This window comes from Buteo buteo, chromosome 1 (genome assembly GCF_964188355.1).
Source record: "Buteo buteo chromosome 1, bButBut1.hap1.1, whole genome shotgun sequence".
NCBI classification, from domain to species: Eukaryota; Metazoa; Chordata; class Aves; order Accipitriformes; family Accipitridae; genus Buteo; species Buteo buteo.
The window spans coordinates 20,938,744-20,960,900 of NC_134171.1; the positions used below are offsets into that span (position 1 = coordinate 20,938,744).

Below are 22,157 nucleotides of genomic sequence, written 5' to 3' on the forward strand. Positions count from 1 at the left end.
TTTGTCAGTGTGAACCTGTAAGCTGTAGCAGCTGGCCTGTAAGGGCCAGAAATGTCATTTTTTTGTTTGTTTTTTTGTAAAATCTATGGGTAGTAATTCCTTATTTTCTTAGAGCACGTGTAGCTATGAAAGTTTATATAGACTGTTACTGTTATACAGGAAAATTGGTAATTATTCTCTACATGTGTTTATTTTAAATAATTTTTCTTAGTGGGAAGATTATTGCATGTAATACAGCTGGTTTGGGCATATTTGAGAGAAATTTAATTGTTTTCTTGTTAAATTTCTTCTGTCTGAAAGAAAATACTGAAAATTTCCTCTCTTCTCTGCTCCCATTTTGTGCTTAATAGGCATGAGCCTCTATGAAGATTCTTGTGAAAACAAGTTCTTAAGCCATCACCCTGGGAAAGATCTTGGTACATTGCCTTAAAAGGCTACAACACCTGCTGACGTGTTTAGTTCTGCAAGGGTAGCAAGGACAAAAGGATTGAGGCTGAGATCAGTTTAAGTAGATAACAGTCACAAGATGCTGTCCTGATTTAAACTAAAGCAAAACACTAAATTATTCTGTGGAATTTTTAATAAAGAAATGTTTCTATTGGTTCTGTGCTTGTTTGTTTATAGTTTGCTTAAACTTCCTCTGAGAAGCATATAATGAAAAAGGCAAAATGCCAGAAACACCTTGGTGAATGTTACTTCTAGTTTTTCTGCAATTATATTCGGCTAAACCCTCTTGCTCACTGTAACCTGCTTTTCTATTGCTTGTCTTCTATGTCTTGCTATTGATTTTTACAAAAATTAAACTGACTTTTTCTTCCAGTTCATAACTGGACTCAAGAAGACACTCTTCAGTGGCTGTCAGAATTTGTTGAACTGCCCCAATATGAAAAGAATTTTAGAGACAGCAATGTCAATGGAACAACACTTCCCAGGTGAAAGTTTCTTCTGGCTTAGTTTCAAATGCTTCCCTGTAGGTTGCTGCTTTAGTCTGTGTGTGGGAACAACTATGTTGAACCTAACGTCTAACAAGATATGGTCAAATGCAAAAAAAGAGAAGCGTGCTTGCAGTTTTGAAGAGCTGGCTGCATTTTTTTCTGCCAAAATATTTCAAAATATAAATGCTTCTTGCCACTCCTTTCATCTTAGTTTTGTTTCTTGCTATTGAAGCTTTTATAAATGATCGCATAATTCTTTATGGTAGTGAACTTTCTTTGAACAACTTCCAATCTATTGTAGGGATATACATCAAAAAACTATCTGCAGAACCCCTTTTCTAGACCATAACTACTAAATTTGAGTATTGCATGTATTTCAGAGAGTTGTTGTCACAAGTCTGCAAATACACCACTATCTTTAACTATGTCAAATGGATTTATTTCATGATTATTCCAGAAAGAAAAGAATAGGAAATGATTTGATGTTCTTCATTTGCCACATGCTGATATGTTGTTTTTTATAGCACTGCTGTCATTGTATTGTATCTCTCTTTCTAATTGCGTAACTATATAACTGTGGGAAATGCTATTGATGTATTTCTTTCCATAGACTGGTTTTGAATATAGCTTGTGGAATAGGTAACATTTCGTCTTTATCATTAACAGGATAGCAGTTAATGAACATGCTTTCATGATATCTCACTTGAAAATAATTGACCGGAGCCATAGACAAAAGCTTCAGCTTAAAGCCTTGGATGTTGTTTTATTTGGACCTCTCACACGTTAGTAACTTTTTGGAGTTTTTTCTTCTCTCTTACCTGTAAGAATTTTAACAGAGAATATTTTCAGTGACACTTGATACTGTAGGTAGGACAGCTTATTTATTTTGTGGATGTACTGATGGATTGCTTGGCATGTGTTGTGGCACTGGGCAATGAGTTGAGAAAGGTTATCAAGATGCTGCGATCAGGACAAAGGTTCATGTCTGTGTGTAAGATTACATAGAAATTTTAGTATAACCCCACTTATCAGATGGATGTTGCCTTTTGTGTCACAAGATGTGCCCTCTAAATGTTTTTGAGTGTTTAAATTACACTTATAGCTAACATTATATTCACTTCCTAACTAGCTTGGACAGTGTAAGCTGGGATGCTGAAATGAGAGGGCATGACCTTCCCCAAGGAAGAAGAAAGGAGATGGTGGTGCAAATCCAATACTAGTGTCTTTTGTGCAGACCTGAGTTTAAGTGCAGTTAAATTTAATGCAGGAGTTCCACATCTGACCTATTTTAGCATATGCAGACCCTTCCTTACCACATCACCAGTGGTCTGCATGCTTGCTTGTACACAGTTACAGATCTGTTGCATGTTGGATATTCCTGAACTACAAGGCCCTTTCAGAGCTTGGTGGTCATTTTGGAGAGTAGTAAATGGCTTTGCAAAAGTCAGGCCAGATTTGAGCTGGCCTGACTGAGCTGAGTTAGCCTGACAGAACTGAGCTGGAATTTTTAGGGGGAAAAAAAAAGCGCTTTTTGTTTGTATTATACCTTTAATGCTAGCAGAAACTATCTTTTAAAAGTTTGTTTTAGAAAGGAGCAAGTGGCTATAAAAGTTGTACTAACAAAGAACTGTATGTGAATCTTGGATATGATACTTTGACAATCCAGGTTTTGCTTTTACAAAGTACTGCTATTAGCTACTTACCCTTTTAAAATCTACTTTATTTTGTACAAGTGCATTTTTAACTCGGCATAGGGTATTCCAGAGGGTGCAGACTGGGGAGAACTTGAACATAACTAAAGTTCCTACTGGCCTGATAAAGTGTAATTGGGGAAGCCCTCTCAACTCATTTAAAGAAAGATAAAGACTATGTACTGTAAAAGCTTAGTAAGCTTTCCTCAATCTAATGTATGTTTTAGTATAGATTAAGTAGATTGTATTAGTGCAGAGTTGCTTATGTTGTATGAAGAATGCTCTGGGATCCACCTGAAAGGTTGAAAGGTATTCGTTGGAGATGGTTTGAGATAAATGAGATGGAATTTTGTTTAGCATCAGGTTCTGTCACCTTTTAGGCTGTGGGGGTGAAAAAAAACCAAGTCCATACTCTGTTGTCTGTATCAATGAACTAGTTAATGATAGTGTTATTCTCTGCGCAGGTCCCCCTCACAACTGGATGAAGGATTTTATATTAACAGTCTCTATAGTTATTGGTTTTGGAGGCTGCTGGTTTGCATATACACAGAACAGAACCTCAAGAGAACATATCACAAAAATGATGAAGGACTTGGAAAGTCTCCAAACAGCAGAGCAAAGTCTTCTTGACTTGCAGGAAAGGTATAAAAACAAAAAAAGTTAATGTTTTGTTGTCCTTTTGTTTTGAGGTTAAATACAAATACAGATCCTTTACAGTCATAAATTATTTGCACTAAGCTGCCTTTGGATTTTGTTCATTTTGCATAGACATTGTCATTTCAGTGATGATGGGTTTTGGGGTAGAAATTGCTCCCGGATATTTTAGCAGGCAATATGAACTTGGGGATGAAGGTAGAGAATAGAGGTTCAACCTTCTTTACCTACAGATTTAGAAGTATTTACTGTTATTTTCATATAATTACAGTTTACTTTGGAATACTTACATACATGGAAATGAGACTATTTCTCCTGTTTTTAAGCTCTCAAGATTGAGACAGACCTGGACTGTTACTTTCTGTTGCTTATTTAACAGTGTGAGAGTTCATGGTCTTCTCTGGTGCACCTGTAACTCAGTTGTCTATAAAAGACTTGTACTTTGATCTTACTACACCTTTAATGAAGGTTCACATAAAAGTTTGCATATTTTGTCTGATGTGGACATCACGTTGTGTGATGTAATTGCTGCTGATTAATGAAGCTTGCACAGTCTTTATTATCACAGAATGGTTAAGGTTAGAAGGGGCTTCTGGAGGTTGTCTTGTCCAACCTCACCTGCTCAAGCAGGATCAGTTAGGACAGGTTGCCCAGTACCATGTCCAGGTGACTTCTGAATATGTCCAAGGATGGAGACTCTACCACTTCCCTGGGCAACCTGTGCCAGTGCTTTTTCACCCTCACGGTGAAAAAGTGTTTCATGATGTTCAGATGGAACCTGTTGTTCTGGTTTGTGCCCACTGCCTCTTGCCCTGTTGCTGGACACACTTTCTTCTCCTGAGGGCTGCAACTTTTAACAAATATGCTGTGTATTTTTCTCATATTTTTTTTCAATTGTGAAGGCTTGAGAAGGCACAAGAAGAGAATAGAAATGTTGCAGTGGAAAAGCAAAATCTAGAGCGCAAAATGATGGATGAGATTAATGACGCAAAACGGGAAGCTCATCGCCTAAGGGAGTTGAGGGAGGGAGCTGAATGTGAGCTCAGCAGGCTCAAATATGCAGAGGAAGAGCTAGTACAGGTATCTGCAAACTGTTTATAATTTTAGTGTTGACTTTAAATTGGTCCTGGTTTTATTAGATCCTTAGGAGTGTTTAAAGCAGAATTTCTCTAATGCTAGATTTTAATGGAAAAAAGAGTTCTAAGAGCACTTAATGATTGTCTGTCAACCATGCCATTATCTAGTAAAATAATCCTGAAACTATAAAAAAAAATTATACTTTGTGTATTAGCTTATCATAATGTTGTTGGATTCATGGAACAAAATATATACAAAAAGCCTTTTTTTCTCTCTTGTTATCAGATAAGAGATAGCAGCTTTGTCTCTTGTGAATAGGAACAGGTTGGATTTATTGTACTAAATAAAAATACTGCCTTACAAAAATATTTAAGCTTCAAGTTAGGGACTATATATCACAGGAGAAAAAAATCTGAGTATAATATAGTCTATGGAAATTCGTATGCTGTATTTCAGAAGTGCCAGATCTGCCTTCCTAACAGCAATTGGCACACACCGAAGCTCTGTAAAGCCTTAGTGTGTTGCTGTGGGGTATAAAGGTGCTTATATTTCACTTTCTTCTGCTGTCAGTTCTAATGATACTCTTGGTGACACTTTTATTTCTTCTTGATTGCTAGGTTCGCATGGCTTTAAAAAAGGCTGAGAAGGAGTTCGAGCTGAGAAGTAATTGGTCTGTTCCTGAAGCTTTGCAAAAGTGGCTTCAGTTAACACATGAGGTTGAAGTACAATATTACAATATCAAAAGACAGCATGCAGAAATGCAATTAGCAATCGCCAAAGATGAGGTACTAACTCTTACTCTTCAGCTACTGAAAGACCTTCCTGATCTGTTGCTAGATATATGAAATAGTAAATACAAATTATTCAGATAAGCATTTGAATATTTTCTTTCCTCTGAGTTGTTGTTTGCTACCTGTCAATATTGCTAATGTTTTGTCACCTGTGTTAAGTATATAAGTCCTAGTTTTATGCATTGCATTTTATCTTGCTTTTTTTAGGCAGAAAAGATAAAAAAGAAGAGAAGCACTGTATTTGGAACATTACATGTTGCACACAGCTCCTCCCTAGATGAAGTGGACCATAAAATCCTTGAAGCAAAGTAAGAGTTATTACCAGGATGTGTATTCATTTGTGATCATTAATTCCTGGAACAATGGAATTTTTTGAGAGTTATGGAACTTAGTGTCTGAAGTGTTTTTGCACTTTTAAATAAAACAGTTTAAAAGACATTAAAGTACAAATATTTGGACAGTCCTCATGGATCTTCTGGTGTGCTGGAATGACTGCACTTGTGTTGCTTTGCTTTATCATTAAGAACAGTGTATGTAATTTTAATGTGTGCTTTTCTTCAGGAAAGCACTCTCTGAGTTGACGACGTGTTTGCGAGAGCGTCTTTATCGATGGCAACAGATTGAGAAGATTTGCGGTTTTCAAATAGCACACAATTCTGGGCTACCAAGCTTGACCTCTTCTCTCTACTCTGATCACAGCTGGGTAGTTATGCCTCGAGTTTCCATTCCTCCTTACCCAATTGCAGGGGGAGTTGATGACTTAGATGAAGATACTCCTCCAATAGTTTCACAGTTTCATGGTAAGTGGTGAGCTCAGTAAAAAGAAAGGGGAAAAGTTGTGGAGGCATGGGATTTTAAAGTCAGGTGGGAGAAGAGTGCTGAAATCAAACAGGATTGGATCAAAGTCAAAAGGACAAAAATTCTATCTAGTGTTTCAGGTGCATTTTTTGGGACTTGCATAAACTGAAAACTGGGTTTTGCAATAGAGATAACATGAAGAAAAAGCCTTTATTCCATTTCAGTGGGGGAGTGGGGGGCAAATCCAGCTGAGGTTTTGAAAGTCTGCTTGTCATGCTTGGATTGCCACTTAGACAAAAATTTATAATGAGTAATGCTGAATTTCTGTTAGCACATCTATTCTTTCAGATGGAAGGGATGGAGTTAGTCTAGGGTCCCTTGAGCTGCTAGGAAGATCACACCCTTTGAGAGGCTGCATTCTACATAGCTTTTCAAACATTCTTTAGTGGCTGGAACAAAATCATGTTGTTGTCCAAGGGAAGCTTTCAGGCAGAATGTTTGTGTTTGGATACAGTGGGTTGTTTGAGTGTGAGGCAGAGAGGCCAAGTGCTGGAGGGAGGGAAATCCAGCTTTGGTTAAACTATGATGAAAAGATACACACTGGGGATTCAGACCACCCTCGTATCTTGAGTCATTGTGTCAATACAAGAGCCTGTTTCATGGAAGTTGTGATTAACTGGACTCTAGAGGCAAATCAAAAGGATGAGCTCCCATGTAGCTATTTAAACAAGCAATAACAAGCTGAGGAATGAGTAGGGAAGAAAACTTTGTCATATATGTACATTTTTCTTCCAGAGCTGGGATTCTTAGGAGAAATTAGAACTGTATTTTTAAACAGCACAAGGAGAATGGTCACCACTTTGCTGGCTTCATTTAGTGTGCCTTGGGCACACATTTTTCTTCTGAATGTACCAACCTTTTTTCTATAGGCCACATTGAAAAGTTCATTAATCCCCTTGCAACACTACTTACTGCAAGTTCTGATCACTTTTAAAGAATAGTGTCTCTCTAGTTATCTTCACGGTGAAGGCTTTTATTTAAACCTTAGCAACAAATTTCTTGGATGGCCCAGTAAAATGTGGATGCCTAGAGTTAAACTTCCAAGTCTGTATGGAGAAACCTGTGGTCTGATTTCAAAATGAAGAGCTCCATTTATTAGCACAACTTTCCAGATGGTCTAAAATGACAAAACACTTAGATATGTGTATAAGACTTCAGACTTTTTTTTTTTGTTTAGCCACTCTTCTCATTCAGGTCTTGCATAGAAGTGAAGCCAGAGAGCAAAGTGCAGCTGGTTCAGAGGAAGTAAAATTAGAGAAGGGCTTGTACAGTTTGTAAGAGCATACTTAGTTGAAACTTTACTGTATGCTTTTGCAATTATGGTTTGATTATTTTGTTAGAGTTCAGTTCATTTGGAAGTATTTAGCTAATGGATGTTGTCTCAGTGGTGAGTTATCTGAATCTTAGTAACATTACAAAAACTTTAAGTGTGTTTTTCTGAATTTTGGTAAGGCATGAGAGCCTGATTTTGTTAAAGTGATCACATAGCTTCTCCTTTATTTACTAGCTTTTAAAATTTCTACTTGGTAAAAAAAACCTGGAAACACTTGGGCATGGGGAAAGAGAGGGGAAAATATGCTAAATGATCTGTTGTTGAAACCAGTTCAGGAGTCAAATAATTGTAGGTTAGTTTGATAACTGCTACATTATTCCCAACTTTTAGACAAAAATGACAAATGCACATGAGGAAGGAGAAGCAAAATGGCTTGTGTCATGAGGCTTCAGGCAAAATGCAGTGTGCAGAAGCAAAACGCAGTGTGCAGACAGGTCAGTTATGAGCAAGACTGTTTCAGTCTTTGGACCTATACTGAACTACCTGGGCTGTTACCTTGCCCCAGCAACCTTTGATCTCTTAAGATTGACAAAATTTGAAGTCTGCCAGACAGGCTTCTTTGTGCCGCAGCAGTTGGGATGATAGGCTAAAATGGTGTGAAGTAATAGATCTGTTTAATCAATTCTAAGCTGAAGAACAAAAGGTGATAAAGAAGTAGAGGTATGAGACTGGAACAAAGTCATTACAGGAAGGTGATAGTGAAACTTCTACTTTTCCACTGACTGATTAGGATTCAGCTGATTTTTAGTGAGTTTCATTTGTACTAGAAAATTCTAGATGTTAAATTGTCATAGCTGAATCCTTCATAATCCTGTGTATATACACTTACAAGGAACTAAAATGCTTGTAACTTCTCTCAAAATTCACTGATGGTGCAATCCTGTTCTTTTTTTACACCAGTGAGTAGGATGGCATCTGATGTACCTGTACACATAGTACAAATTTGCTAAAGGGATTCTTATTCTCTTATCTCAGTTCACATTTACTTTTTTAGGAATATTTTTGTAATGACACAAGCTTATTTTTGAGCTGCCAACACCTCCTTTCAGGTCAGTAGGGAGTTAATCAAAAGTAAAACCAAGAGTTTGAGTTACATGACAACTGTCATGTTGGAACCTGTAAACCTTTCTTTTCTGCTCAGCGTGGTAGGAAACGAAGTCTTAAGTGTTGGGGAAGGTGCAGCTACTTGCTCTTTTGTGAAAGTTGTGATTTCTTGCACTAAAAGCAGAATGACAACTCAACCTTTTCTGAGATTCCAGGAAGGGAAACTGTAATTTACCTGATGCTAAACTGGCATCTCAGAAAACAAAATGCATTTTGTCAGGCTAGACATCCTTGTCTACAAAAATAATTGAATTTTTTTTAGTGTGTTGTGTTTGGTAAACATTTTGAACATCAGTAAGGGTATGGTCTGTCTTGCCTAAGCAGTGATACATTCTGTGGGGCAGTTTGAAGAGGGGTATGAGAAATCCTGAGGCTCATAACAGCTAGCATGAAAACAGGTCTGTAGATGTATTTCCATAGAAGTATGCCTAATCATCTTTTGAAGGAGGAATTGGATTAGGAACATTTCAGTTTGTTACTTCCTGTTAGACACTTCCCTGGTCAAGTCTTGTGTTGCTGTCTCCACCCATTCTTAGTATTTTTGTTTCCGGAAATTCATAGTTAGCCTGGCAAAAGAACGTGTTATCAAATAGGAAATTCTTGAGCTTAAAATGAGGTTCAATTATATATTTTCTCCATGTTATATAAATGAAATTGGTTTTCTCTGTGTAATGTAACTTTCAAATAATGCAGTGTATCTCAGTTGGCTTTTTGGTTAGGTATACCTACATTGCAAAACTTCTACATATTCTTTTAAGCTCCAAATCTCCACACAAGTAAAATACAGGATATTGTGTAACATACTAATTTCAGCACTGCTATTTTTAGTTTATAAAGGGTTGGGAGTTTCAGCAGAATCTTTCTCTTTGTTCTCAAGAGAGCATAGTGAGCCAGAGCTTTGGTGCACATCGAGTAATATTTGGCCCGCACAAAACTGCTGCAGTTGCATTTTGGTTAGCTGCTTCATCTAACTGTAGGATGTATAAAGTGATGCCAGTCTTTCTTCCCCCTAAACAGTCAAGCAATGTCAAAGCTGTTTAAGAATCACTGTGGCTGAAGCAGATACCTGCTATTTAGTCTTCAGAGTAGATATTGTTAACATCAACGTCACTTGGAGAGTTTTGGTTTGCTTTTTCTTTGCCTCAGGGTCGATTGTAAAACCTCCCAGCACACTGGCAAGAAGCAGTAGCTTGTGTCGATCAAGACGCAATGTTGTGCCATCATCTCCACAGTCTCAGCATGCTTTGCACTCCCCTGACCCTGACATCCTTTCTGTGTCGAGCTGCCCAGCTCTTTATCGAACTGAAGAGGAGGAGGAAGCCATTTACTTCTCTGCTGATAAACAATGGTATGGAGATTAGCAAACAGCACTTGGAACTCTGATAGGATTATTTGAGACTAACAGTTTAGAATTAGAGGTTGAACCAAGCCAAAAGTTAAAGTAATCTGTAGGATAACATAAATTAATATAGTCCACATGGAACAGAGAGAGTTCTTGTCTGGTATGTGTATGTAAATAGCTAGCATGTCATATACAGTTAAGTAATGTTACAGTCCAGGGTGCACTGAACTAACCCTGATTCTCCATTACAATATGTTACTGGCTTTTACATCTGAAACTAGGATCAAAAGCAATGTCAGCTACTGGGCGAAGAGAAGATGGATGGTAACACAATTCTTACAGCATGTTGAGCGTGTACCTACTCTTGTTACATGGCCTCATAGGAAAAGGTTAAATTCCTTTTGGAAGGAGCAAATGAGCTTGTTGAAAGGTAGGGACGCTTGTCCTGAAGAAACTTTTTGTATATGATAGGCTTAATTTCCTTCTTTCATTTCATAACTTTTCTGACTTCATGTGCCAGAAAGATAGTTTTTGTTCTTTGAAGTGAGATACAAATGACTGATTCTGGGCAGATGCTGCTGCTGCCCACAAAACCCAAGATTGCACAGACTAATTATCTTAAGTTTAGATAATAAAATGATGTCATGCAAGTTGTAACTTAATGTTTAACTTAATGTTTTTTGTTAATTAACTACTAAGGAAAAGTGTGGGTGGTGCTTTTAGACTAATGCTATTGATTCTAAATTAATTTCCTTTTTAACTCCATGAAGGAAATGGTAGTTTCATTATGTTTTCTCCTCTTTCTGCTCTGACTCAGGGAAGTACAGGAAACAGGTTCGGAATGTGACTCCTTAAATTCATCCACTGGAAGGAAGCAGTCTCCTCCAGCAAGTCTTGAGATGTACCAGACACTTTCTCCTCAGAAAGCATCCCCAGAAGAATTCTCACTGGAGGAATCATCTACAGGAGACTCCTCTTCTCTAACTGCAGATATTTCTAGGGGCTCTCCTGACTGTGTAGGCATGGCAGAAACTAAGAGCATGATCTTTAGTCCTGCAAGCAAAGTTTATAATGGAATCCTGGAGAAGTCCTGCAGCATGAACCAGCTTTCAACTGGGATCCTAGTCCCAAAGCCTCGGCACACCTCGTGTTCTTCAGCCAGCAGTGATAGTAAACCCAGCCATGAAGCTGCTTCTGTCCCTAGGATAAGTAGCATCCCACAGGACCTGTACCAAAATGGTGAAAAAAACAAAAAGCCATCAAAAATAAAAAGTTTCTTTAAGAAGAAGTGTAAGTGATGTGGGCAGAAGAAACCTATAGTAATATTACAAGAACTCTATTTTTTAAATCTTTAGGAATGTAATTCCATTTGAGCATTCCAAACTGGATGCTCTAATGGAATGCTCTGTAGGTCAACTATATTTAACTGACTGTACTGTCAAAGGTCATGCCAACTGTCAATGAGAAATCATTAAAAAGTTCAGACAGTTTACATTCATTTCTGCCTATTTATTTCTTTTTTTTTAGTTTGTCTTTTTTAGTGTTGATTTTTTAAAATTTTGTTTTGTTGTTGTCCCCCCCCCCCGTCCCCCCCCCCCCCCCCCCCAATTTATTCATAAATCATTTTTAAGCCACTTTGGACTTCTAAGCTTTAATGGACTAGTAAGCCTTCCTGGGCTTGCCAAAGTTTCTTGTTTACCGGAGCATCTTCCTATCTTTCCGTAGAGCTAGGACATTTATCTACTGGACTTTTAAGAAAAATAAAAGAAGTAGAACTAATTGAATTGCACTACTGTTTTACAGACTGGAAAAGTCTCTCTGCAAGTGAAACTGAAAGACTTGTATTTGACTGAGAAGATGAATCTTTTCACTTTTAGATCTTTTGGGGTTTTTAAGTAGAACTTAGGATTTCTAATTGACTTGATTTCTGGAAATGGAAATGCCATGCTTTTACTATGGGAAGCTTTGTTAGATGCATTTATTATTAGAATGGTTCAAGTCCTGCTGTAAAGATCATGTTTTTCCCAGGACTTTCACTGTGATTTTACTTCACTGCAGGCTGTATGGAAAAAAAAAAAGGAAAAAAACTAATTTAACAAGAGAAAAGGCTCTTGATTCCTTATGCAAGTGATGGATATGAAACTTGACTGAGGACTGAAAATATTCACCCTCTTAAAATGAGGAGGGGGGATAGTAGCTTTTGTTTACAGACTGACAGACAATGGACATTTGGTTTGTGAAAGTTTGTACTGTGGTAAAGATAATAAATTGGAAACATTATTGTGCTTGGGAATGTTCCAATTTTAGCTGATGCTTGTTTCAGACACGTTTCAGAGGTCCTGTTAATTGAAAGCTGTTGTAGGCTACATTGCTTATGCTTACTGCTATGTATAAGTTATATTTTTTTGGATTAGCTATTAATGTCTTAATGTCCTCTTTTTGTAAGATTTCATACACTTTATTTTTGTATAGTTTGAAGATTTAGCTGTTCAGACATGTCTGAAGTAAATGGTATAATTTTATAATGCATACTGTTATACTAACTCATAATTTTAGATATAAAGGTAGATATAAAGGTGAGACTCGACATGCTTCAGATAAAAGCAATTTTTATGTTAAGCTTTTGCTTTTGTAGGGAGAGATGAAATTACTACGAGGTAACAAGGAAGCCTTCTTAGGGCAACAGTAGCTAGTTGTTCAAAAACATCTTTTTATTTTTTTTTAAACAGTTGGAGACAACCAACGTACTGCTTGAGCAACAGTGCCTTTTATTCAGTTTGTTTGAAAATATTAATACTGAGCAGGAATTTCTTTTGAGGTACATTCCAAAGAAATACTTCTTGCTCTGGTGAACACAAGCAATTTACCCAGTGATGACTAAATAGTTTCAGCTCTTCCATAGGGGTGTTCTAGTTGCCTCAGTAACAGGTGCCACTGCCAGGGACCTGTGATTAGGGACTCACTTCTTGCCAATATGTACATGCTGTACTGTATGAAAGAATTAAGTCACTGACTGCCTGACTTTTTTTCTAGTAAGGAACCTTCAAAACCTGTAGCTAATTGAAATCAAGTGATACATGTATTTTCCATCATTTTCTATTTAGGTTCCACTGTACATAAATGATGTGTTAGTTCTGTCCTGAAGAAGTGGTGGTGATGTTAACAGAAGCATTTACTGTGGCTAGTGAAATAGTTAGAAGAGGAAGGTTAGAAAATGGAATGGAGACCTTACATGTGCAAGTACCTTAAAACTCCTGGTACATTGATTAATTCCTTAAGAGAACAGGAATCCAGAGTTTTGCTGTCTAACAAAGAATGAGTGTATGTCATCTATACAGAAAAGCATAGGAGGAATCCCCTGTTTGGTAAAGTTTGGAGAAGAGAAAAATTGGTGGAATAGAAAATAATGAGAATGTGATATTCCATTATTCTCTGAATCATCAGACTGAACAGCTATAGCTGCAAAAAAAAGTCATCACAAGGTAATGGTCTCTTTGTTCAAAGATTGTACACTCTGTACATGGTAGACAAAAAAAGCAGTGATGCAGAAAGACTTGTGCCAGAGAACCACCTCAATGCTGAGCCTTCAGAGTTGTAGTTAAAAGCCTGATGAAGTACTTGAACATGTACAAAGGGAAAAAGTACATAAAAGTAAGGAACTTATTTTGCCTCCCAAACAGCATGGAGAAGACTACTAACAGAAAATGTTCACTTTTGATGTCTGCACTTGAGAAGGCAATAACAATAATTGAGTTTAAAGTAAGATCTGGGGCTGGATAGTAGATCTTGCAGTGTGAGGTTTGAGAACTCTGCTCTATCATTACCAAAGAAGATGAAGCAGCATTATGATACTGGAGAGTAAATATTTACACATGGAAAAAAATATCTGGTACTGAGGAGTGGGAGGACAGCACTTCTTAATCCTGGCGTCAAAGTCAGGCAAGCTCAAATACTGAGAAGCCAAAACAGACTAAGTCAGTTTTCTGTAGTAAGTATAACTAAAAATTGAAATAGAGGTGATGTTGGACTCTTCATTGACTATGAGTTTAAGTGTTAAGTATCTTTTTAAAATACAAAATTTAACTGTCTTCTGGAAAAAAATGTTATGGTATTGTACAAACAAATCAGATGAGATTATCATAGTGATAGATTTTGGCTTCAAAATGGCAAATCTTTGGAGCACAGACTGCTCTTAACACTAAGTTTATCACCAGCTGTCCTGTAACCTTATAGCTGCTGCTTACTAAGTATTATAGAACTAAAAGCTTAAGTTAACATGATCAGAAGTGGTGAGTATTGTATGTTGGAGCACAAGGTATACTTTCAAGTTCATGGAGTTGGTTTGTTTTTTTTGGTTTGGTTTGGTTTTGTTTTGTTATTTTAATAGACCTCTTGCACATCTTGCCACCTGAATTTGTACACAATCTAAGTGACTTGCATTGCTCCTACTATGGCTACTGTAGAAATGCTCATCTTCAAACTGTTAGCATCATTTTGCTAAGGTGTGTTGAGAGCGCTGACTCTAAGGTAGACCCTCACTGGCAAACATCAAGTCCAGTCTTAATGTTGCAGTACCTGGCATATGTCAACATCTCAGAAATGAGACGATGTGCTTTAAAAGGTCCTCCATTTTTCTCCGTTTGCTTAACGGTGTAACTTGAACTGGCTGGCAGTCAGTGAGTCTAGCCAGCATTCCAACCACTAGGATTTCTGTAAGACGTGTCAGTCATTCAAGACAATCATCTAGTGTCATCATCCTTAAATGGCTGAGGACTTCCTAAGCTCTGAACTCAGAATGGTTGTGATCAGAGGGTTGGGGTTTGGGTTTTTTTTTGAGCTTTTATAGCTAAAATCCATGTTCTATTTTAAATTCTCCAGTATTTCTCAGAAGAAGCTGCCTAAAAGGCTTCTCCCTAAGAGGTTACCATTTAAGTCTTTCACCTGTAAAAGGAACAAGTGTCAAGTGTGTGGTTCTATATATAAATAAGAAGGAAAAAACCCCCAATTCTTCCAAAACTGAACAAACCCAAACCTTTCCACAATTCTTACTAAAGCTATGTGGCACTTCTTTCTTAATAGCATAACAATTTTAGGAAAGGCATTTCTGGTTGCCACGGGGAATGCTTTTGACCAGCTTACGCTGTCGACTTTGAGATTAAAACAGTTGATTCTTTTTCCCTGCTCAGTGATGGAATTTAAAATTGCTTATTGGCAGTTCTAGGCATATGTCAACTTTTCTTTCCCCACTTCACTGGTACCTAGGTAGCAGATTACCCACCACTCTCTGATGGGCAGTTTGCCGAAAGAGGGAAGATTCTCCATCGTAGTCAAGGTAATAATGTTATAGTAAGAATACAGTTCCTCATTTAGAAGCCTTGAAGGTGGTAAAGCCAAGGATACTTGGCTTCAGTTTTTTCTTATGATATTTATGGATGCCAGCTTGAGTTAGGCATTAACTTATGACTGATTGAAAGCCTAAAAAGATAAAATTAATTAGAAATTGAAGCTTTCAAGAGTTTGCCCTTTTGCTTCCCAATATATGGGAAAACAGCATGCACAGGAGAGAGATGAGCTCTAATTAGCATTTCTTATACTACCAGCTTTTAGAGCTTCAGGATAGTTTCATTCCATTTTCAAGATATGTTGCTAGAGAGGGATTACTACCTTAATTTTATAATGCATGCAAAGAAGCATTTAGTTTTCATTTACTTACAAGCAGGGGAGAAGAATGTAAATAAACTGAATGCTTAACTTTGGGAAAAAAAAATTTAAAGCCAAATAGAGGAATTACTGGTTCTTGGACCTCTTTACTATTTGCTTATATCCTTGTACAATATGTTAAGTAGGGTGAACACTGTTTTCTAATCTGTTCCAGTTGCACTGACTGAAGTGATGCATTACTATCTCATGTTTGAAACACTGCTTGCTCTGAGTTGCTGTAGGCATTTTAATCCTGGATGTTGCATCTTCACTGAATAGTGGTTAAGTCTACTAAGGCTGTTTGATTCTTAAGTGCTGGTAAACTTTTCTACTAGTGACTTAAATACAGATGTTGATATAACCAATAACCAAAAAAGGCTTTTGCCAGTAGAGTTTGACTGCCTGACAGCGTGTAAATGTTTCGGTAACCATTCTTTGAGGCTTCAGTAGCAGTTCAACAGTGTCATACCCGTTTTCAATAGATAGCTTTCCCTTCCAGCCCTGTAGAGATGGAGCTGATCTGAAACTCCACTTAGTCCTCTCTTGCCTAAACAAAATGCACTGATTCATATAAATTGTAGCAATATTAACCTTTAAACTGTTACTCCCGTTGCTCTTGCATCTGACATTACTTAAGCAAGATGATAGTATTTATCTGTCCACTTCAGTCTTTCAGAAATAACATGGATTTGTGTTACCTTTTTGTCCTCTACAACTCTGAAACTCAATTTTACCAAATTTTGTGTGTGTGTGGTGTATTTAATGCTTCACTGAAATGAAAGTGGGAAGGTTGGTCTCTGCTTAGGTGTTAAGGAAAGCACATTTGAGCAGGGTAAAAAAGAAATTCCTATGCTCGTTGCAGGGGGTGAAGAAGAGTTCAGAGATATTTTATCTGCTCCGCAGCCAGAAGACTAAGGAATGCTTACAGCTTACATTGCTGGAGATGAGAGGTACATTCAGTCTCAAAAGTTTTTAGATCAGTAACTCTTTATCCAAGAAAAAGCCTTTCTTCTTTAGACGTACTCTGAAGGGCATTACCTTCATATTCCTATTCAGTTTTTGGCCCAGCATTAAATTTAGTAGTTACGCCACTAACTTATATGATTGCTAGACCTCAGAGCAGTTTCATGTAGTGATTTCAGTAGCATGTCTTAAAGGCAATTTTGGTTTGATATGTGCTAAAGATATCTGAATTAAGACTTTCTCCTTTACATTCCTTTTATTTTAACTCAACTCAGTTCTTTGTGATCCCTCTACTGTTAAAAAAATAAACAGGTACTGATAGTTGATTCATGTTCATGTTTAGAATACAGTATTTTTTTTCAGCTGAGAATTACTAATAGATAAGTGGTAGATTAGTAATTCTCAGCTGAAAAAAAATACTTGCTTTTTAAAGGCTAGATCATGGTTGGATATTGTAAAAACACTGCTGCACCTCAGTTGAAGTAGGTACATCATTGACTGGTGCAATTTGTGTAGGAGCAGTAAAGTTATCATTAAATTCTCCTTTGTTTTTTATTTGTATCTTAACTTGATGCTGCACAATTATTTTCAGACTTGAATTCATTTAAAATTAAGGTCAGTATGTCCAGCCCTATAAAAGTCAGTCTTCAGTTGTCAGCCATCAGTCCATTCTTACTGAAACAAATTAAAATCTTGAATATTTGTACTAGCTTATTAGCTTGTTAGGTGGTAGAATGGGTTCCTGGAAGTCTTCAGGTGGAAGGCAGAGAACTTCTGAAGTCAACCATGTAACCTGTGTTCTTTATCATCTTTCAAAACCATCTCCCAGTAAGATGGAGTCTCCCCAGGGGAATGTAGATGTACTTACTGCTTGGAACTTTGTAGTTAGTTATATTTGGCTACCTAATTCTAATAAGTTGCATGTGCGCTATGCTTGCTTGCTTTTCAATAGCTGACAAAAACTATAGGAGATCTTGGGGGTTTGTTTAAAAAAATTGCTGTTAAAAAAAAAACAAAAAAAGACTGGCAAGAGAAATCAGAGAAATCTGTCAGGCTGTGAACTGAGTAGAACCAACAAAGATCCCAGCTTTTTGTCTAAAAATTGTTTAAATAGTTCTTAATTAAATGAACTGGGTAGCATGTGTATTTTCACATTGCTCTCCTCCAAGCAACAAAAATAATTAAAATACCCTACATTTCAGCAAGGCTATTTGGGAGATGTCTTGCCCTGTTTTTATTTTTAATTTAAGTAACACTGAATTGTAGTGAGTGTTCAGCATATTAATGCCTGACTTAAAAGATTAGCAGAAATTGAATGACTTGCATTGTTTTGTTTAATTACAGCTTTATAAAAATGTAGATACTTGCATAAAGTCTGTCATTGGATCTAGGTATGTTTCAATGACATAGCAAGAAGAGGACCAAGACAAGTAAATATGTGCACAATTTAAATCTTATTTAAGATGCTTTACTGTTCTGGGAAGAGATGTTGTTCTCCATGCAGATTCTGCTCTTCCTCTATTTGCTCTTAGCTCTGTTTCTTTTCATTAGTTGAACTAAAATAAGAAACAAAGCCCTCAGACTGACTAGTTTCTGTCTCTCTAATAAATACACACTGTACTTGGCTTTTAACCTCACCTACTGCATGTTGTTAATGCTGTACACAAATGCAGTTGGAGTATTTCTTTGATGTTGTACAGCATGATGCATTTCATTCCCCTTTCTAGTTTATCTCCCATTAGCTATATATTGTTTTACAACTGGAAAAAACTGAGTTTTTGGGAACTAAGTCTGTTTGCATATAAAAATCTTTTTTTTTTTCTGTGAGTCTTATGAGAAATGTCCTGCTTGGAGAGTCTCAGACAGTATTTTCTTGTGTTTATTCATGTTACTTTATTTTATAAGTGGATATTGATTTCTGATGTGTTGTTACACTTAATGTTGAATAAATCTGACTTCCATTTTGAAAAGTGAAACTGTGTTAGTGAAAATGTTATGTAATGTTAATTCATCTTAGACCACTCCCAGGGTATATAAACTTTGGTTTTTATATATTTATTTAACTTGAGATAAATTTTCTTCATTCTGCTTAGGATTCTGGCCAATATTTCTTTGCTTCATACTATTATTAAATCTTGACAGCAATATTACTGGGAAGGGAAAGGTGGAGACAGTTTTGTTTGGCAGCTAGGGTGCTACAGTTAGGCTTGGAAATCCTGAGTCTTACGGCTTTTGCTTGAAAGAGCCTTTCTGAGTTTAAGTTGTTTCATATTTTGAAGATTTTTGGATTTTATTTTTTTTCTTCCGAACAAGGTGAAATGCCTTTCCAAATGACTGTTGGAATAATGCATAGCCTTGTGATTTTGAGCATGAGGATTAGTTTGAGAACCTGTGGTGCTCTATCAAAAAAAAAAAAAAAATTCCCTGCTGTTGTTTAATATTCCTTTTAACTTGTAGCAACTCTGAGAAGGAAGAAGCACTATCTATACATCAAGAAGAGCTTTTTAAAAGTGGCTTCTCTTGTAACCAAAAGTCCCAGCTATGTGGAATTGACAAGATTGCAGTGAGATAAATGAGTGAGTGACTATACAGATGTGGACCATGGGATCAGTGTGAATCATGTTTAGAAAACTTACAGTGCAAAATAAATCAGTTTTTCCTGGATAAAAATAGGATATTGGTAATTGAACCCATATATAAATTATTTTCAATTGTGTAGTTGTCTAATAAGCCCTCTGCAGAGGCAATAACTTGGTGTGTGTGAGTTGTTTCACTTCAATTTGTCCTTAGTGTTCTTGATTAAAGAGTGTTAACAGTTTATCAATGGAAAATACATACGGGCTGGCAAAGCCAAAATCAGCTCTGCATCTTCAGAAAGCTAAATACCTTTCTGTTGGGGACCTACTATTAATTTTTTCTGCTAATTTCGATTGAGCTATTATAGCATAGCTTATAAGAAATATCTTGTTTTACTGCAAGACTTGGCACCCAAGCAAGCAGAACACAGAGCATTCTGATCCCATGGGATATTACTGAGCTGTGGTTAATTAACAACTTCAGCAAGCTGGTATTCAGTCACTGAAGTCAGCTTTTGGGTTTGGGTTTGTTTGGGTTCCCACCCCCCCCCCCCCCCCCCCCAGATGATGCTTTTGATTACTATTGAATCAAAGTCCATTTCCTTACCCTGCCAAATTTAGGCTTTTAAACTGACAACTTTACCAGTTCCACTGGGTGATGGCATTGCCTGTGAAATTCTGTAGCATCCTGCTTGCCCTTGACGAGATGGAGAATGTGGAATGGGGTTGAAATGGGACAGTCTCTGGTAAGGCCCTTTGGGCATTGAGCTGTTCCTAGGGATAGAGTGCTCCTGGTTAAGCCAGTTCTGGGTCAGCTTCATAAAGGTCTCCCATACTCCCTGTTCTTTTTGAGTGCCTTGTAAGTATGTGTGAAGTATCCACTAACATGGCTGCACAGCGACATGTATTTCTTTATTCAAGGAATTCGTCTGTATTTGAAGTAAAGTTTGGCTGAGTTCCCTATCAGTTTAATGCTGCAGTACTTGTCGGCTTCAGTCCTGTTTCTCTTCTCCTATACTTAAAATTATCACTTTTTCCCCAGTGTTTCCAAGTGGCAGTTAAATGGTGAACTCATGAATCTAAACTATAAATATAGTTAAGTTCTGAAGGCCACTGTTTGTCTGTATTCTAAGAGGTCTTTCAGCTAGTGGCTGATAATATTCTGGAAGTAATTTCTGAACCTCATGCTGCATTTCCATTTGTTCTGTATACTACCTATGTCTTATAAAGCTACTCATTCTTCAGTTTTTCTCATTGGTTTTATACAGAGGAGGCTTAGCAATAGGAAAATATTCCAGAAATTGTAAGTAACAATAACAGCATTTAGGTAAAGAAAGAGCCTGGGGATAGGGGCAGGAGACAGAGTACACCGTTACTTGTTTGTACTCTGAAATGCAAGAGTCTGGAAGAATGATTGGAAAGATGAAGTATATATGAGGGAAGTTCAAACGCAGACTATGTAATTGCTGAAGCATTTTCCTCCTGTCTCCCCCCCTCCCCGCGCCACCCCCCCCATGAAATATACCCTGTTTTTGAGGTGTAGAGATAAAATTCTAAAGAGAATTGTGAATGAAAATACTGCTTTGTGGAAAAAAAATCTGTTCTGCTTTCTGCTTAACCTGTAGAATGTATTAATCTTTTTGTAGCAATTTTAGATAAAATAGTATGAGAAAGATAGATAGATAGATAAATAAAACATCAGAAATAACATTCTATCTCCAATGGCATAGCTAATGTTATCTGCCAGGAATGCTCCAAGATAGATGACTACCCTAAATCTCTACAAGAAAAAAACCACAACCCAACCTCCAAGCCCTGTGGTCTTTTAAGTGTTTTCTTTTTTAGTATGCTGTTGCCTAGTTAGAGCATATAACAGCCTGGATAACCGTAGTTTACATTGCCAGATATTTTGATTAATTTCTGTCTAGGGTGGAAACAGCAACAGAGACATAAAAAAGAAACACTGTAAGTTTTGATGAAATTTGATAATGTATCACCAGTACCTAACAAGCAAAGGTCTTCTGAATGTGGGCTTTTTCTAATGAGGTTCATGACACTTTTAAAAAGTCCTTGCATTCATACTTCTAGGCATTGCTGAATTGTTCAGCCAAAGGTGTGCTTTAACTGTGTAGTTTTGGCTTTGATGTTTGTCTTCAGATCTATAAACAGCAAAACCTCCAAATTTAATATGTTGAAGTAAAAAAAAACCCCAAGCCCCAAAACCTCAGTTGAGAAACTTCAAATAGGGAAGAATACATCCTCTTAAGACAAGTTTTCTAGTGTAAAATAGCTAAATATAACAATTAGTTGTATATCAGTGATCTTGATTTCTTTTGATAAGTGGCTCAACCCGTCACTCCAAGTGTCTACCTCAACATGAAGTTACATTTTGTAGTAAGTCAGACTACTTTTTGTCTTGTGTGATGCAAAAAAAAGTTTCTGCAGTGCAATTTATGCCCTGAAGTCTACCTCTGCAATCTCCATTGTTTAAATCAGGCCTGGGATATCTCTGCTGCTTTGCTGTTGTCAATGTATCTCCTCATGTTACAGGCAAACCGAAGTTTTGTGGCAAGTTCAAAGGTTTTTTTAATTGGAATTTTGTTTTGTCAAGCCTGGAATACTTCATTCCTGGCAGGTCTGGCCAGAGCTACTGGGCATTGCTAGGGATCACGTGTCTGAGGCAACTGCTGTAGCTACTCAGTGCCATTGCTAATATTAGCCATAGACAAGTATACTAGGTGAGGCTCTGCAGGGAGTGGGGAAAATTCTCATTCACCAAAATATTGAGGCTTTTTCTATCTAAATCATGCCAATATAAATTAAGAAAAAGCCTTGAAGGAGCTCTAGCTACTGCAGTCTTGAATCAGATTATTTTCTTGAAAAGAAAAAAAATTAGTATTACTTTGTCCTTCAGCTTTCCAAAGAAGTGTGAGTAAAGGAAAACATAGTTCCTCTTGCAAAGGGCTACAAAAGAAAGTGTTCATGACACAGCAGCCAAGAGTTAAGAAACTAGAAGCAGTAGTATGCTTGCATAGCTGATGGGAACAGTGAAGGCACCTCAAGTTCCATGTTAGATTTATTGGTATTTAACTTCATTAAAGATGGGAAAGGTGGAATATGTATAAACAAGTGT

General features: G+C 37.1%; 1 protein-coding gene across 2 annotated transcripts in view; it reads left to right on the top strand.

The window, feature by feature from the left end:
• Nucleotides 1–11,283, top strand: part of STIM2 (stromal interaction molecule 2) — a 70,280-nt gene extending 58,997 nt beyond the window's left edge. The window contains exons 4-13 of one of the 2 annotated variants that reach the window (XM_075024205.1): nucleotides 821–932; nucleotides 1,602–1,717; nucleotides 3,091–3,268; nucleotides 4,183–4,360; nucleotides 4,975–5,142; nucleotides 5,356–5,456; nucleotides 5,710–5,948; nucleotides 9,590–9,791; nucleotides 10,067–10,215; nucleotides 10,603–10,876. In XM_075024205.1, the coding sequence (XP_074880306.1) occupies nucleotides 821–932; nucleotides 1,602–1,717; nucleotides 3,091–3,268; nucleotides 4,183–4,360; nucleotides 4,975–5,142; nucleotides 5,356–5,456; nucleotides 5,710–5,948; nucleotides 9,590–9,791; nucleotides 10,067–10,215; nucleotides 10,603–10,640 (1,481 nt within the window). In that variant the 3' untranslated portion in view covers nucleotides 10,641–10,876. Of the gene's footprint in view, nucleotides 1–820; nucleotides 933–1,601; nucleotides 1,718–3,090; nucleotides 3,269–4,182; nucleotides 4,361–4,974; nucleotides 5,143–5,355; nucleotides 5,457–5,709; nucleotides 5,949–9,589; nucleotides 9,792–10,066; nucleotides 10,216–10,602 lie in introns of both variants that reach the window. The other variant, XM_075024194.1, reaches the window with a different exon arrangement.
• The last annotated feature ends 10,874 nt before the right edge of the window (nucleotides 11,284–22,157 follow it).